The sequence below is a fragment of the Battus philenor genome, unplaced genomic scaffold (assembly GCF_028537555.1).
Source record: "Battus philenor isolate CCGP_79_NKW_IND1 unplaced genomic scaffold, ilBatPhil1.0.hap1 SCAF_14, whole genome shotgun sequence".
In the NCBI taxonomy this organism is placed as follows: Eukaryota; Metazoa; Arthropoda; class Insecta; order Lepidoptera; family Papilionidae; genus Battus; species Battus philenor.
The window spans coordinates 11,558,717-11,573,600 of NW_027181676.1; the positions used below are offsets into that span (position 1 = coordinate 11,558,717).

A 14,884-nucleotide genomic window follows, 5' to 3' on the forward strand; every position below is an offset into this window, starting at 1 on the left:
TTGTAATGAAATGTCTGGCAAATGAAGTACACTCAAATGTTTCTGTGGTTTTTTTCGTACGGTTTATGAAAATTTTAAACAAGTTGGAACAAATTGATGAAGTTATCTGGCTACTGAAACGTATGCGAAAACTGATCACTGGCTATATCGTAACTGAAAATAATTCACCGAGTTAGAGGCAGTATCGAGTGACGAAAGCTATTTGAATATATTAAGTCTGTACATTTTACATTTTAACAATTATTATGCAGTCCCTACTCACCACATAAAAAAATTACGAAAACAATTAGCTGTTCCAAAACAGTTTTGATTTTATATAGACCAATCCTCTGTTTTAGTACTGGGGGAACTTCACCATATTTTCAATTCACGTTATGAGGAAGCCGCATATTAACTCCGTCCCGGGCGCCCCTTGCAACGTGACTGCCAAATGTACTCATTTCGTAACTTGTTTCGCGTACTTTTGAAACTGTTATTCTTAGAATATTACAGGTGGTAAGAATTAAACAAATGTTATACTGTTACATCGATATTTTTAATTTCATCATAATTTTATGGAAGATCAATACATGGTGACAAATAATTATTGAAATTAAATGAATTTATACATTTGAATGTTCAATGCAATAGGCACTCAATGTAATAAATCTAGAATGTGAACATTTAAATCTTCGCATATTGAAAAATGAATAGTCAGATGTCTCTTTAAATCTTTCAAATGTGTTTCGAAATGTTCACCCTAGTGAATGATATATGAACAATGTGACTACTGGAATGAACAATTGCATATACCAAAAAGCAGAGATTGAAACCACTAATTATTGGGGACACAATCACACTATATTTATATACAATGAAAGTCACAGAAGAATATATCAGAAATTTCTAATACGTAAAAAACAAATTTAATTTGTCAAATCAATAATTGAATTAGTATTTCTAAACAAACAATGTCCATATGATGAGAAATTCACCATTATTTTAATAAATCATATTCTTTAATTCTTAATTACTTCAAACTTTCACAGTAAAACTATACATAGGTTAAAAGCAACAAGTGACTCTAATATGCTATTAAAATTTCACAATTCTCTAGTAGTATTATTACCGCTACTAGAATATATACTATTTTGATATCCTGTCAATTTTAAATTTCACTATAATTTTTCAAAGTTTTTAATAGCTTTTGTTTAGTTTCAGACATATATATAATACACTATAGTGTTACATTTCTAACAGTTTGACTTGCACAAAGCTCAAAACAAACTGTGCCGATATAATTGTGGACATACAAGCAAGTGCTTGTACACTATCACTGGTGTAGCCATGCAAAAACTATATATTGATGCAAAATAACAAAAAAAATACCTTACAGATATATTTACATGTCAATATCTAAAAGACAGCTATGGCACCTGTATAACAATATAGTTAAGTAGCAAAGGAGGTTCATTTTTACACACTAACAAGTTATGTAATGTAATACAAAAGAAACAAGCTTTTCCAATAAAGACATTGTTTTTTCAACATTCAAATAAGAACTTGTGTAACATATTTAATAAATATTAGCATTTTACAAATATCATAGACAGACAAAGCAAATGGTCAAATGCTCAATCTACAAATTTATGGACATTTTCAGAATATTTAAGTAGTGACATTGATATGAATACATATAATCAAAACACTTAATTCTTTATACAAATTAACAGAAATATGAACATTCTAATTGCGGCAGCATTAATCCTATTAGCAATGAGATGAAATTGTAACAAATTGTTAAGTAACCTTAGAAAATTCAATCTAATGACTATAACCACAAACGCACATGTTTACACAATGTAAAATTCACTACAAATAACTAGATATTTATTTGTACAGACCAGATTTAAATTCCTACATCTAGTAGCTAACAAATAGCATGATGAACCAGCAAGTGCACTGCCCAAGGTGTTTTAAACAACAGCCATGTCCAACAGAAATGATTAATGACTAACACCTATTGATAACACCAGTCAGAAAATACCAAAAGGAAATTCTTTCTGGGAATATGGCCATTTTGACCATATACCCAAATGTTATTAACAAAGATTCTTAGACAATATGAGACAATTACTATAAAATTGATTGCATAATATATAAAAATTTCTCTCATTATATTTGTGCTTAATATAATTGTATATTGAATACTGTTTTCTTTAAATATGATAAATTTATCAAATATATTGCTTTTCAACTGTTGTTAGCAATAAGTGTCTATTGACGGCAGGCTATAACTGGCCGCCAATAAATTTATTTACCCTTTTACATTTAAAACTGTAAACTACAACATAAGGAACTATACAAATTACTCTTAAATACCAAACAAATCCACACATCAGATCACAAACATTGTTGAATTGCACAATTGAACATTACTACACAAAATAAATTAATCTCTCTATCTTGAATTACAGCTCTCTAATAAATTATCAACTGCATTAACAATACAATTATAAATAAAAAATCGATAACAAAAGTCAAAAATTAAAATCTATCATAAAACATTCCATAGGGACTTACACATATATTTAATTGAATTTAATGCTAAGCAGTAAATAGTGACTGAAAGAGCTGACTTCATTAATGTGATTTTTAATAAGCAATGTAATGACGAAAATATTCACCTTAAAGTAAGTGGTAAACTATACAAAGCATTCCGCAATTTTAATGATTTACAAAAAATACAAATAGTCTACACTTACCAGGACTACAACAAACAATTGTCTAAATTAAAAACAGAGTGCACAAAGTTATACATTGGTAGAGATATTGTATGAAATATCACGATGACAATCAGTTATAGCTTGATAGAGATTTTGTAAGGGATATTACAGTCACATAGACCAAATTTCCTTAACAAATGTTCAATGAAGTTGATAGAGCAGAAGCAAATTAACTCCACCAAAATATCAGAAATCAGTACTATAACCACATCATTTACACTTCTTGCGATGCATAACCTGCCTGGGGGCGTCTCAACGTCCATAATAACCCAACATCACCAGCAATAGTATGCACTCTTCACTGTAATGTGACCTCTGTCAGGGACCATTCACAAAATCCAAATGCCTGCTCTCCAGCCTGTCCATTTGCAGGCACCAACAATTTGCTCAGAACTCGGCAAATTCCTTTGCACATTTCTCTGTGGATGAGATACGCAATGCTTCTTCCTCATAGTCGTCAAAGTTGCTTGTATCACCAGGGCCTTTGCAACGTGGGATAAATGGTGCTTCAATCTTCTTCTGGAACACAGCTATCCAGTCAGTGCTTGCAAACCATTTATGCCCTTTGATATCATTAACACCCGCTTTTAGGTTGCCATAACGTTTAGTCAAATCTACTTGCAATAGGTTGCGTAGAAGATCTTTCAAATCTGAACCAAAGTGTGAAGGGAATCGGACCTTACCTGATACAATTTTCTCATATATTTGAATGGGTTGGTCTGCGAAGAAAGGCGGGTAGCCTGCCGCCATTTCGTACACCAGGACGCCAAGGGCCCACCAGTCCACAGCTTTGTTGTAACCTTTGGAGAGAATGATTTCCGGAGCCAGATACTCGGGCGTGCCGCACAGTGTCCAAGTACGGCCCTTAACTCTCTTGGCGAAGCCGAAGTCAGTCACTTTTAAGTATCCTTGGGAGTCGATCAACAAATTCTCAGGTTTAAGGTCTCGGTATATAAGGTCGAGGTAGTGGAGGTATTCGAAAGCTAACACTATTTGCGCTGCGTAAAATCGTGAATGTGGCTCGGAAAAGCGGCCTACTTTCCGAAGGTGAGAAAACATTTCACCACCAGGAACGTACTCCAGCACCATGTACAGGTTGGAGTTATCCTTGAAATGAAACTTAAGGCTTACGAGAAACGGGAAATTAATGGCTTGGAGGATTCGTTTCTCATTTAAAGTATGTTCGACCTGTTTCAATTTGACTACTTTCTGTTTGTCTAATATCTTCATGGCATAATACTCTTTGGTGGGTTTATGTTGGACTATCATAACACGGCCAAAAGAACCCGTACCCAGAGTTTTAATTCGTTCGAAGTCATTCAATCCGGCGGTGTTAGTAGGATTCTTTTTCCATTTCTCTTCGAAGTCTTCTTTGGCCTGATCGAGGAACTCTTTGACGCTTTCGGCGGCGTCCACCTTTTTGTTGGCGGTGGCAGCATTGTTGCCCATGGCGCAATTAAACTATTCCAACACCTCGACTCCTCGTTATTAGAGGCTGCTTAGCACTAATCGATCCCTGCTTGTGTGACCGTGTAAAATGGGCAGGTCAACACAAACTCATTTCAAACACATACATCCTCTATTCTTAAGCACAAACACACGTCAGGAAAGCCACTTCACGCAAGCACACATTTACACAATTGCCCTTATATAAAAATTTCGAAAAATACTTTGTCACATTCACAAGAATAAAATGGCTTCCACAACCGGACTCGATCGACAGAGCGAGATCGAGCGAACGATTTGCTCACGGGAGGCGGTCAATTATGGCAGTGCTGCCAGATTATACAAAAACTTACCAATAGCATACCTAACCTACCATTTTCTACAAAAAAAAAATTAACTTTATTATAAATCTACTATGATCCTCATTTTTCCTGTACACATTCATAAAAACAATATTTATATTTTATTAGTACGCAGCTTTATTGTAGCTAGCTATCTATACTAAATGAATTGTAAATACAAAATAGCAAATTTTAATTTCTATAACAGTAAATAAATTCTTTTAATTTATTCGCATGCCTAAATTTCCATCAAATTTTTTTGAAGCGTATACAACCTTAACAGTTTTGGTCATTAGTAGTAATTGAAAAATTATGATAAAGTGACAAAGATATCGTATAGTAACTACCTAAATCCACATAGTCTGGAAAACATCCCATAAAAAAAAAAAAAGTTTGAGTAAAACCGTGATAGAACTCTTAATGTTCTCTTAACGAAACACAATATATTAACTTCTTATAGTTCCTAAACTAATCATGTTTCAGAATGGGAAAGAAAAATTGTAGCAAGCAATCATTACCATTTAAGTAATTTGTGAGAAAATGCTGTGATAATGTGCTTTAAACAAACCTCTACGTCTCTCTAATATACATGTCTTATTTTTTAGAATGAGATTCTTTCCTATTATCATAACATTTTAATAGATGATTAAGATTTTTATATATATACTGTACAATTATTTTCTATTATGTCATAGTTTGTAAGCACTGTTGACAATAATTTATATACTACAGATACAGCTAACTTACACAAACTAACAACAAACATTTATACTTCATTTTATAATTTTGTTTCATTCAGAATCCATACAAAATATTTAAAAAAATAACCATGATCTTTTAACCATATTAACATTATTATATCGCACATTGTTGTAAGATTAACATGCGTGTATAATGTTAATTGCAATAGAAGAAAACGTTCCACATTGACTTTAAGTTTTCTACTATTATTTAAACTATTTTGTAGTAGCAACACCAAATTTTAGTTTCACGTTAAATATGCAGATGGCACCACAAAGGTTGCGGCGTAGACAACGCTATTTATTGTAAATGTTTCTTAAAAGGCTTATTGTGTGATATTGACACAATCTTCAAATTAATAAAAGTTACATGCTGCAGTTAATTTCCATTCACTTGCTATATGCCTGAGAATTTTTAAAATTAACGAAAAACGGAAATGAAGTAATTTAATAATACACAGTTCCCTCAGGACGGACCTTATTTTAACAGCACTGTATCATTAGGCATCTTTGAATGAAAAACTATATTATGTGGCGAATATGCTTTAATTTTACAGAGTAAATATAATTTACAATACAAACTATATACTAACAATATAAACTATTTCTTTTTTTCTTTATAATTAACAACTTTGATAGGTCTATTAACGCAACAGCAAATATGGGTATCCATCTCCATATAAAATGTAGTGGCGCTGTTACACGCTTATTAATAATATGACCTTGGAAAGTATACTTAGCAACAGTAACGTCTAGTTAATGTAATGGAAATCTGTTTAAGTATAAAACGTTCATTGCAAAAAATACAGGTAGATTGAAAATTATAATTTTTTTTATTTTGAAGTCCATATAAAAAATAATTTAAGAAACAAACGCTACTAAGCATTTTAGTTATTACTACGTCTAGTAACTCTTTTAGAGGAAAAAGGGAGGAACAGCCAATATCATCTCAACTGGTCCAATTGTCATCACCACCTGCACGTTCCGCATGTCGACCAAGCGGGTGCTCGGAGACCCCCCCTCTAAGCAAATGGTGAAGCCTCTCGTCCAGAAGAAGCGACTGAATCCTCCTAAACGACAGATCTTTTAGGGGATATTTGGGTAATGTTTTTCCGTTGCCTTCTGCACTCTGGTGTAAAAACACTGCACTATTTGCCCACGAGAGCCATGCAAAGGTCCAAGAGAAATAAACGTAGTCCGGGATCGGGTTGTGAAATTTGATACCGGCCACGTGGAAGCAGGCGACCAGGCTTCCCACGGAAACAAAGCTGGGGGAAGATCTTAACTCCAACTGTGTCGAAAATTCCCCATCGGCATATGGAATGCCAGTGGCCTCAATGATGAGGGAAAAATCTGTACTGGAACATGAGATCGAGCAATACCATAGTGTTATTTCAGGGCTAAGCGAGACAGATTGGACACAGAATTGTCACTAATAAAAGTCAGTAAATAAATGTTATAACTCCGCGAAACACCGAGCTATGTGGAAACGACGCGAGAGCATTGTGGCACCATATCCGCACAAGGCTTGACCACGACCACTCTAACAAAAGTACATGAATGCGAAGATCTCTTTTAGAATGTTCTCCATTTTTGCATTGTTCTCAAGTTTTGTCTATACACACATAAATTTAGATTAAGCAATCTAAAATAATGTTGACTAAGAATAAAATTATTTTCATTGAGGTCTTTAACACACCTTTCATTTCACAAGCATTTAGGATGTAATCATATTCGAACACGCCTTTGAATTTTTATATAGAATCAACGCCATCTAGGTGACCATTTGAGAAATTTTATAAGTAATGTTGAGTTTAAGTGCCATCTACAACATTATGGCTATATTATATCCGCCGGATAGAGTTAGCAAAGCGCTTATAATTATTTAACTGCACTTTTGTAAGCAAGTAAAAGGGACAAATTATTTAAGTGGACGTCAAAATTATAAAAAAAAATTCCCTTACCCACGGCTAAATTTGCAAAAGTTACACAAGTAATCATTAATTATAATCCAATACACTGCCAGTTTCTGAGTCTCTTGTATAAACAGTTACACATTTAACACAAAAGTTATTTCTCTTTAGGCAATGAAAACACTAGTTGAATTTTTTTCTCGGCTAGTTTGCTAACCTAAGAGACAAAAAGTGGATATTCTGATTTTAACTCGACTAATGGATATACAGATTTTATATTAAATTTTATTGGTATTATCAATTAAAATTTTGTTTCATTATATTACATCAATTCTTAAAATATTGAACAAATTTAATAAGTGCTCGTCAGAACGATTAACATAAAAACGTTTCTTTTCATTCGGTTCCTTTAACTCGCCGAAACAAAAAATCTATTCATACTTTTTTGAATTCTAACCTAACATTTTTCCGCCAATAGGCATCGAGCATGCGCTGTAAAACATGGTTCTTAGCTTCGAAGCGATCTTAAGAATTATAAAAACTTTACAATTTTTATTATTAAATCTTACAATATTTGCTACAAGTCAAAATTTTTACAGTAATAACCTGAGTATATAAGATTAAAGTATGATGGAACTGTATTGGTTGGAAAAAACAGTTTGGTTTTATAACTGTTAATGTAAAATTATTTTTCTAGTATCTCGAAGATCATACTGCCAATATTTTTTGAATAATTCTGGATGACTGAAACATGATTTTAATATAAACTTGCAATATAAACCTGCAATTGTTATAAATTATATCTAAAAAATAATTTCTCTTTTTTCTTTTTTGTGTTTTGAATGGTTTATTAGTCAACAGAAACATGGTGCTTGTTTTCTCAGATGTTATGTAATAATATAAATGTCTCTTAGGAATTACAGATTCGTTTCGTACCTAGCAGATAGCCTATAGTAGAGCCTAGAACAGATATTTCTACACACAACGCTTTTAACACGATTTTTTAATAATGCAATGAGAATAAATATGCTTTTAAACGTTTTTTTTAATTCTAATTTCGAAGAAACACTATTTCTGAAAGCACTGTCGAAATTAGAATACACAGCAACAAAATACAATTGGCTGAATACGAAGTTCTTAAAACCCAACAATTGCGTTAGACATCAGCATATCTGCGGTACTTACTGGTACTTTTTGGTCCAATCCATAATAATGGTGTACGCTTGTAATGAAGTAGTGACGAATAGTCACAAAACTGATTTTTATTTCTAATTTTAGTAATAATTTTTGGATAAAATTTTGACTACCAAATTTTTTGTAGCATAAATCATTATAGATTTATGTTCCTTTTTTAAATACTTATGTAATATGGTTTTCATTACTACTTCATTTGCACGGTTTTTTGGGACTTCATTAAGAGTTTTTTTTTCATTTTACGCCATTTCAAGTTAAAAGGAATGTCTTGAAATTTACTATGTGTCACATGCATTGTTTTACACAATTTTTTGTAACTCTACGGAACGTATCTACTATGTAAAAATAATATAAGAATACACGTGCTTTTCTTATCTTTCTGGTACTGGTTCTATGAAACTTAATTTAAAACTAAATAAATTAAACAATTAGATGCAAGGTCATCTAATTGGAGTAGAATTTTTAAGTTTAATTGTAAATCGTTTTTACGCTAGCATTGATAGGAACATTATTTAATATAGTCCAATATATTTCTTTACTATCATGTCTATTAAAGCGTGTAACAACGAGTTTCTAATCTTCCTGATACCTATTTTAAATTTGACATTGAATTTATATTTCACAATAAACGAGAAACTGCAATTAGTCTTTTAATTTTTTAATTGCTTTGTTACTGTATGTAATATTGTTATTTTATTGGAAATTCTTATTAAATAAAATATAACATAATGAAAATGTTCCTATTTTTTTTCAATTAAGTACTTCTGGCGCTAACGTTTTCCGAAGTGGCAGCCATGACAATAATCAGATTTCCGAGAAAGTTCTCAAATTGAGCTAATGTAAAGACGTTAAACCGGTGCAAAGAGGTCGCTTTATAATCTGTGGACTTGTTAATGCTAACCAAACAGCATTTGCCAATGAGGAAAAAAAAAATAAAATGCTATCGATAAGAATAAGTTTTTTTTGAATAATTGTGAATATTATCTTAGTTCTATTATTCCACTCTTACCTTGAAGGATTGAATCACAATATATCTTATAGAGACAGATTTTAGCGAGTTATTCACATACGGGGTGTATGGTTAAAGAATGTTGTCATAATTTTAGAAAGGTGAATGTATCATTTGCTATCAATAATGTATCACCGCATCCGATTCAAAATCAATAATTTCAGAAATAATAAACAACGTAATTTGCAACGGTTCACTACATATTAGAATGTATAATTATTTACTATCTGTTCTTGCAGACTTTGTACTGCCACAAATTGTTGGGCTGTCGCATTCCCATAGAAAAAATAAATAAAGGTTCCAAAGAAATCATGTTATACAAAGCAGTTGGATATAGGTATAATAGTTTAAAATCTTTATGCTTCCAAATGAACTATACATTTACCCATTTTAAGATTTTACCCAATCATCATGTGTAAATAATGGAATATAACAAAATACCATAAAAGAACTCAAGTGACTGTGGAACACATTAATTTTATGACAATAAATTTTACACTCCGCCCTTTTGCATGCGCAAAAACATTTTTATTCAATCTTGATCAAACAAGTTCTCACCTTAGAATATTATTAGTACAGCACACTTTTCGTAATAAAAAATATTATTCTTCAACATAGAAAAACTCCGGCAGCAAATAGATTTTTTAGGTCCAAAGTAGTAGCAAAATGTACTTATTTGATAAATTCAAAATTGTTTAATTTTAATCAGATAAAATAAAAATTAAATAAAAACCTAAATAAAAATGAAAGAAAAACTTATTTGCTTTATGTTTAAAAATAACTTTATTATTTACGTAATAATGCAATGTATTTACCAGGAAATTAAAATATTGCCGCTGTTATATACGAATATAGCAGCCAAGGATGAAGCATCCTTCACTTAAAAACGTTAAAAAGAATAATTTATATTTATACGCCAATGTGAAATTTATTTACTTTAAAAAAATAATACACTTATTCTTTCCAATAGTAACGTTAATATTAATTACAAAACGGCGGCCGGTAATGATGAGGCGATTTTATATCGCGCGCTTTATTTTAATGTAGTCGGAAAGGTGTGACGAATTATTCTGGTTAACGAATTCATATCAGACGAAATCCTCAACCTGTGCCAAGACTTCTTTCTAAGCCAATGACCTAAACGTTAATTCCGATTACTCAGTATTTCTGAAAATCTGTCTTTATTTCCATGCCATAAAGTGCAAGGTTGGTTATTACACACAAACATTGTGGTGTATACGCTTCGACAATCAGGTACTAAAGTTTACGGTCGTCAAAGAAAAACTAAAATCGCCATCAAGAAAAGGTACATACTAATACATTTAAAACTATTTAAGACGTTAATATTTTTCGATAAAATGTACACAATTTTTATACTAATTTTAATCAAATCAAACGTTTAATATAATAGGTCAATGAACTAAAAATAACACGCGTGGCTTAAAATTCATGAAACATTCACCTGGCTCATACGATTTTAATTAAGTTTTTGTTTATTTTATCATTTATAGTAAATATTCAAAATGTTTTAAAGGTTCGTTAATAAAAAAAAACTGTAAGAGAACTAAAGTAATTTATTTATAAAACATGCATTTTGCAAATTTGTGAATTCGTTCATGTATTCTTCTCTTTTAATCGCTATTTTGAGAAAATAGTATGAGAAGATAGAGAAAGGAGAAATAAATGAAGCTATTTTCAATCCATTTCGACTTGGACGTAAGACTGAAAATAAGTTCTAATAAATATATTATTTTAAAATCACTCAATTATACTTTAAACGTCACATAATTTGCTTTGCCATAAATCGAATTCGAAAGAATAGTATAGAAGTTAATTAATTTTACATTTAATATATTACATAAATAATTGAGAGCCATTCCCTGCAAAATTTCAAAATATTCAATAAAACCTTTTTATTTTCGATTATTGTGTATTACTTATGTCATTTCATTTGTTTAATAATTTTCTTTTTTTCATAACTATGCATGCTGTAGCTGTAACAACATTTAACTCTAAGAATTATAGTTTTTGTATTTGATGGTATTTCTGTACATTTTGTTAATGATTCTTTTAATAAATGTAGGTTTGAAGTGAACGAAAAATTAAAAAAAACCCAGAAAGGTGTTCGGCATTTCCTGCGTTATAGAATATTAAACGATTATGTTTTCGAAACAGGACTTTGCAAGGTAGACTTTTGCTTGCAAGCAGTGTACAAGGTACTCAAGGTTGTTCGAAACTGAACACAGTTCTATACCCATCACACTTTTTCATGTAGCTTACAGTATACAGTTGTTTCATGAAGTGAACATCGTGCGCTAACTTCTCGCCGAATGCGCGACCCTGCGTAACGAATTGGACGATATTTTCATCTTTGTTCCTCCCTCATTTGGTCGCCGGTGTTTGTGCTGTGAAGGTTGTGTTCTGTTGTGCGTGGCACGTGGTGTAATAATTTTATCTTTTCAATTCACCGGTTTAATTTGATTAAAAATAATAATGGCAGACGCAGCCGTTGAAAAGAAGTAAGTCCTTATTACATTTTTCTGTTATTTATCGTATTTATTTTGCAAAAATATTTTTGGCGGCTACGGAAAACGTGATCAAAATGGCTTCCTGTAAGCGTTTTACTGTTTTTAAAAGTTGTATTACTTTACATAGGAGTTCGCCGTGATACTTGCTAGTTGTTTATTATCATACACAACAGTATTTATAGTGTACATTTGCAGTTTAAGGTTGTTTATTGTGATAGACGCCGACTGAAGAATACACGCGGGAAAAGTCCTTGAATCATTTCAGGGCCTTAATAAGTGTGTGCGAGTTTATGGAATATTATGGGAGGATTATATAAAGCGAATATGATTCACGTAAAGTTTCCATGACCGCGTGGAAATTTATAGAATTGAGAGCGGGGAAATTGAAAGCACGCTTCAGAGCGCGGGACTACGGTTCAAGATGGCGTTGTGTGCGCGGCGTGCCGGCGCGACGGCGTCATCGACGCGCTCATTTCAAATTTTGCCATCGCTTGTTTTGCAACTTGCCGGAGGTACGGCGGTTACGTTATCGTCGATCGTTAGGGACGTGTCATTAGTTATTTTTAACCCTTTCAAGTTCGCGCGTATAGTACGCAACCTGCGGGAGCGTGTAGTACATACGTTTAATAAAAATTAATTACCTCGTTACCTGTAGCGTGCAATTTTATGCAATAACCGTTCGCCTTTCTGTTCCGCTACTCTTCCTACTTCAAAGCGATAATAACATTTTTAAACTGTAATACATTATTATTCTCACGTTACGTTGGGTTTTAAAACAGTTTATCAGATAATAATAAGTACATTTTTATTTCTGTCGTTATTTTTTGCGGGCAAGATATTTAAAGTTAAGTTTTTAATTAAATATAGTAGATACACACAAAGATTATTAAGCTTTTTTATGTTTATTAACTTTATTATATAATTAAATAAATTATGTTTGGAATGTATGTACATCAGTAGAAATTTTTTAGTTTTAAATTTAGATGTAACAACAAAGTGTATTTTTACTCTTAATTGTTATGTTTTTATTTTTATCTTTTATTATATTTCCGAACTTAATCTAATTAACTTCAGAATTGGTTTTTAAATTATACTATTTAAATTTTCAGAGAAGTTGCACCTGAGGAAGTTTCTTCGACCGAGGTGGCAAAAGAATCTCCGGTAAAGAAATCACCGGTTAAGAAGGCTGCTGATGAAGCGCCTGAGAGTAATGGAAAGGAAGAAAATGGGAGTGGTGATGCTCCGGAAGAAACTCCAGCTGAAAATGGGGATGCTGAAGAAAGCAATGATGCTGTTGAAAATGGAGATGCAACAGGTACATTTTATATATAATTAATTATTCTTGCATGTATTGTTGTAATATATTGGACAACATAAGTATCTAATAATTAACTTTTTTTTTATTCATAGAAACAAAAGAAACTGGTGTGAAAAGGAAATCTGTAGCAGCAGATAATGGTGATGCAGAAGAAAAGAGTACACCAGAGAAGAAGGCGAAAGTGGCAGAAGAACAGCCACCTGCCGAAGCAGAGGAAACAGCGGCTTAAAGTCCGCTCCACAACTTTATGCTTGGTTTACTGCAATGCATCCATATACTTTAGAGTTCAACTCCTTACTTGACTGAAACATATCTATATTGTACTCGAATTTTTACAAACTTTATGGAAACCATAGTTTTTATATATTTACCTAACTGATCTGATAATAATGGAGTTGTGCTCTATTGTGAAAACACTATAAATTTAGGTTATAAGTGTAAGATAAAAAAGTATCCAAAGTTTGATTATTGATTACATTGATAGCCCATTTTACAATTGTCCAAATTTGACTGGTACATATTTCTTGGATACTTTTTATCCTACCTCATAAATACATTTGTATTAAATTTACCTCTGAAGTACCTGTGAAGTGTAAATTATTGAATCTGTCAATGGCGTGGGAATCGGAGATGTGCACTGCAGTGGACTGAACACAATTTTGACTCGGTGTTGTGAGCTGTCGTGTATCCGTGTCTAATTCTGCACACAGGGAGACGGGTTGAACATCAAAGTATTATATAAATGCGACAACAAATATTGGGGAATTATATTTTCACCAGTAAGATACTGCCAAAGTAATTCACCCAGTGTGAATGCAACTCGCCAGTCCGTTCTGTGAACGACGCGATTTATATAAACAGCTTCCGTGTAACAAGGATCTTAGATTAAATAAGATTAATTAAAGAAGATTGATTTAGATAATTCAGTTTAAATTTAAGTTAGCAGTTAAATGTCGCACATTTATATATCATAGGCATTATTACTTAACCATTGAAACATTCCTTGACTTGGTTATGGACTGCGTTGTGAACGAACAGGAAGTGACTCTAGAGCGTCTGCCGACGGATTGCAGGGGCAAAGGGTTCTAGCTGCAACAATAATATTAAGATTGAAATTTAAAAGTTCAAAGTTGACAAATAAGGTGATAGTTTCATACTGACATTAAAACTGTGTGCTATTTTGATTCTATGGGTCTTTATTTTTCTAATTTCCTGTTCTATTTTTTCTAATTTATTTTGATTTTCTTTGTTTAGTTTTTTCTTTGTGATAACTACCAATATAATAAGGCAATTTATGAATATAATGATCCTATTTTTTAACTCTGATGTGAAATATTAACAGTGTTCAGTGTTAAGATTTCGACTAACTTTTCTTATTACAATGTACCTTTACTCCACTAGATTATACATTGTTCAAACTTTACATTTTAATTCAAAGTACATTTAGTATTAGAATTATAGTAGAGTGTACAGTTTAATGCTCTATGTGGAGTCTTAGTGTTAAATAAACATTTCTGGCAATAAAATAGTCCATTGAAAACATTGTTTATTTTCTCCCCCCATTATGAGCATTTTTATTCGGAGGCCTATCGTGGCGATCTTAGGGGAAGGGCCTCTATGCTTTATAATG

At 32.1% G+C, this 14,884-nt stretch overlaps 3 protein-coding genes across 3 annotated transcripts in view; 2 read left to right on the forward strand and 1 right to left on the reverse strand.

Annotated features, from left to right (window-relative positions):
• Positions 1-519: 519 nt before the first annotated feature.
• Pka-C1 (Protein kinase, cAMP-dependent, catalytic subunit 1) lies at positions 520-4,513 on the reverse strand. The gene has a single exon (XM_068761237.1). It carries the CDS (start codon positions 4,212-4,214, stop codon positions 3,153-3,155), a length of 1,062 nt encoding a protein of 353 aa, XP_068617338.1. The 5' UTR covers positions 4,215-4,513; the 3' UTR covers positions 520-3,152.
• Positions 4,514-7,331: 2,818 nt separating this feature from the next.
• Positions 7,332-14,884, forward strand: part of Ir25a (ionotropic receptor 25a) — a 32,860-nt gene continuing 25,307 nt past the window's right edge. Inside the window, exon 1 of the mRNA XM_068761229.1 lies at positions 7,332-7,341. Coding sequence (XP_068617330.1) covers position 7,341 — 1 coding nt within the window. The 5' untranslated portion in view covers positions 7,332-7,340. The remainder of the gene's footprint in view (positions 7,342-14,884) is intronic.
• LOC137918433 (uncharacterized protein T28D9.1-like) lies at positions 11,794-14,787 on the forward strand. Its single transcript, XM_068761238.1, has 3 exons — positions 11,794-11,927; positions 13,046-13,251; positions 13,347-14,787. Exons 1-3 carry the CDS (start codon positions 11,902-11,904, stop codon positions 13,481-13,483), a joined length of 369 nt encoding a protein of 122 aa, XP_068617339.1. The 5' UTR covers positions 11,794-11,901; the 3' UTR covers positions 13,484-14,787.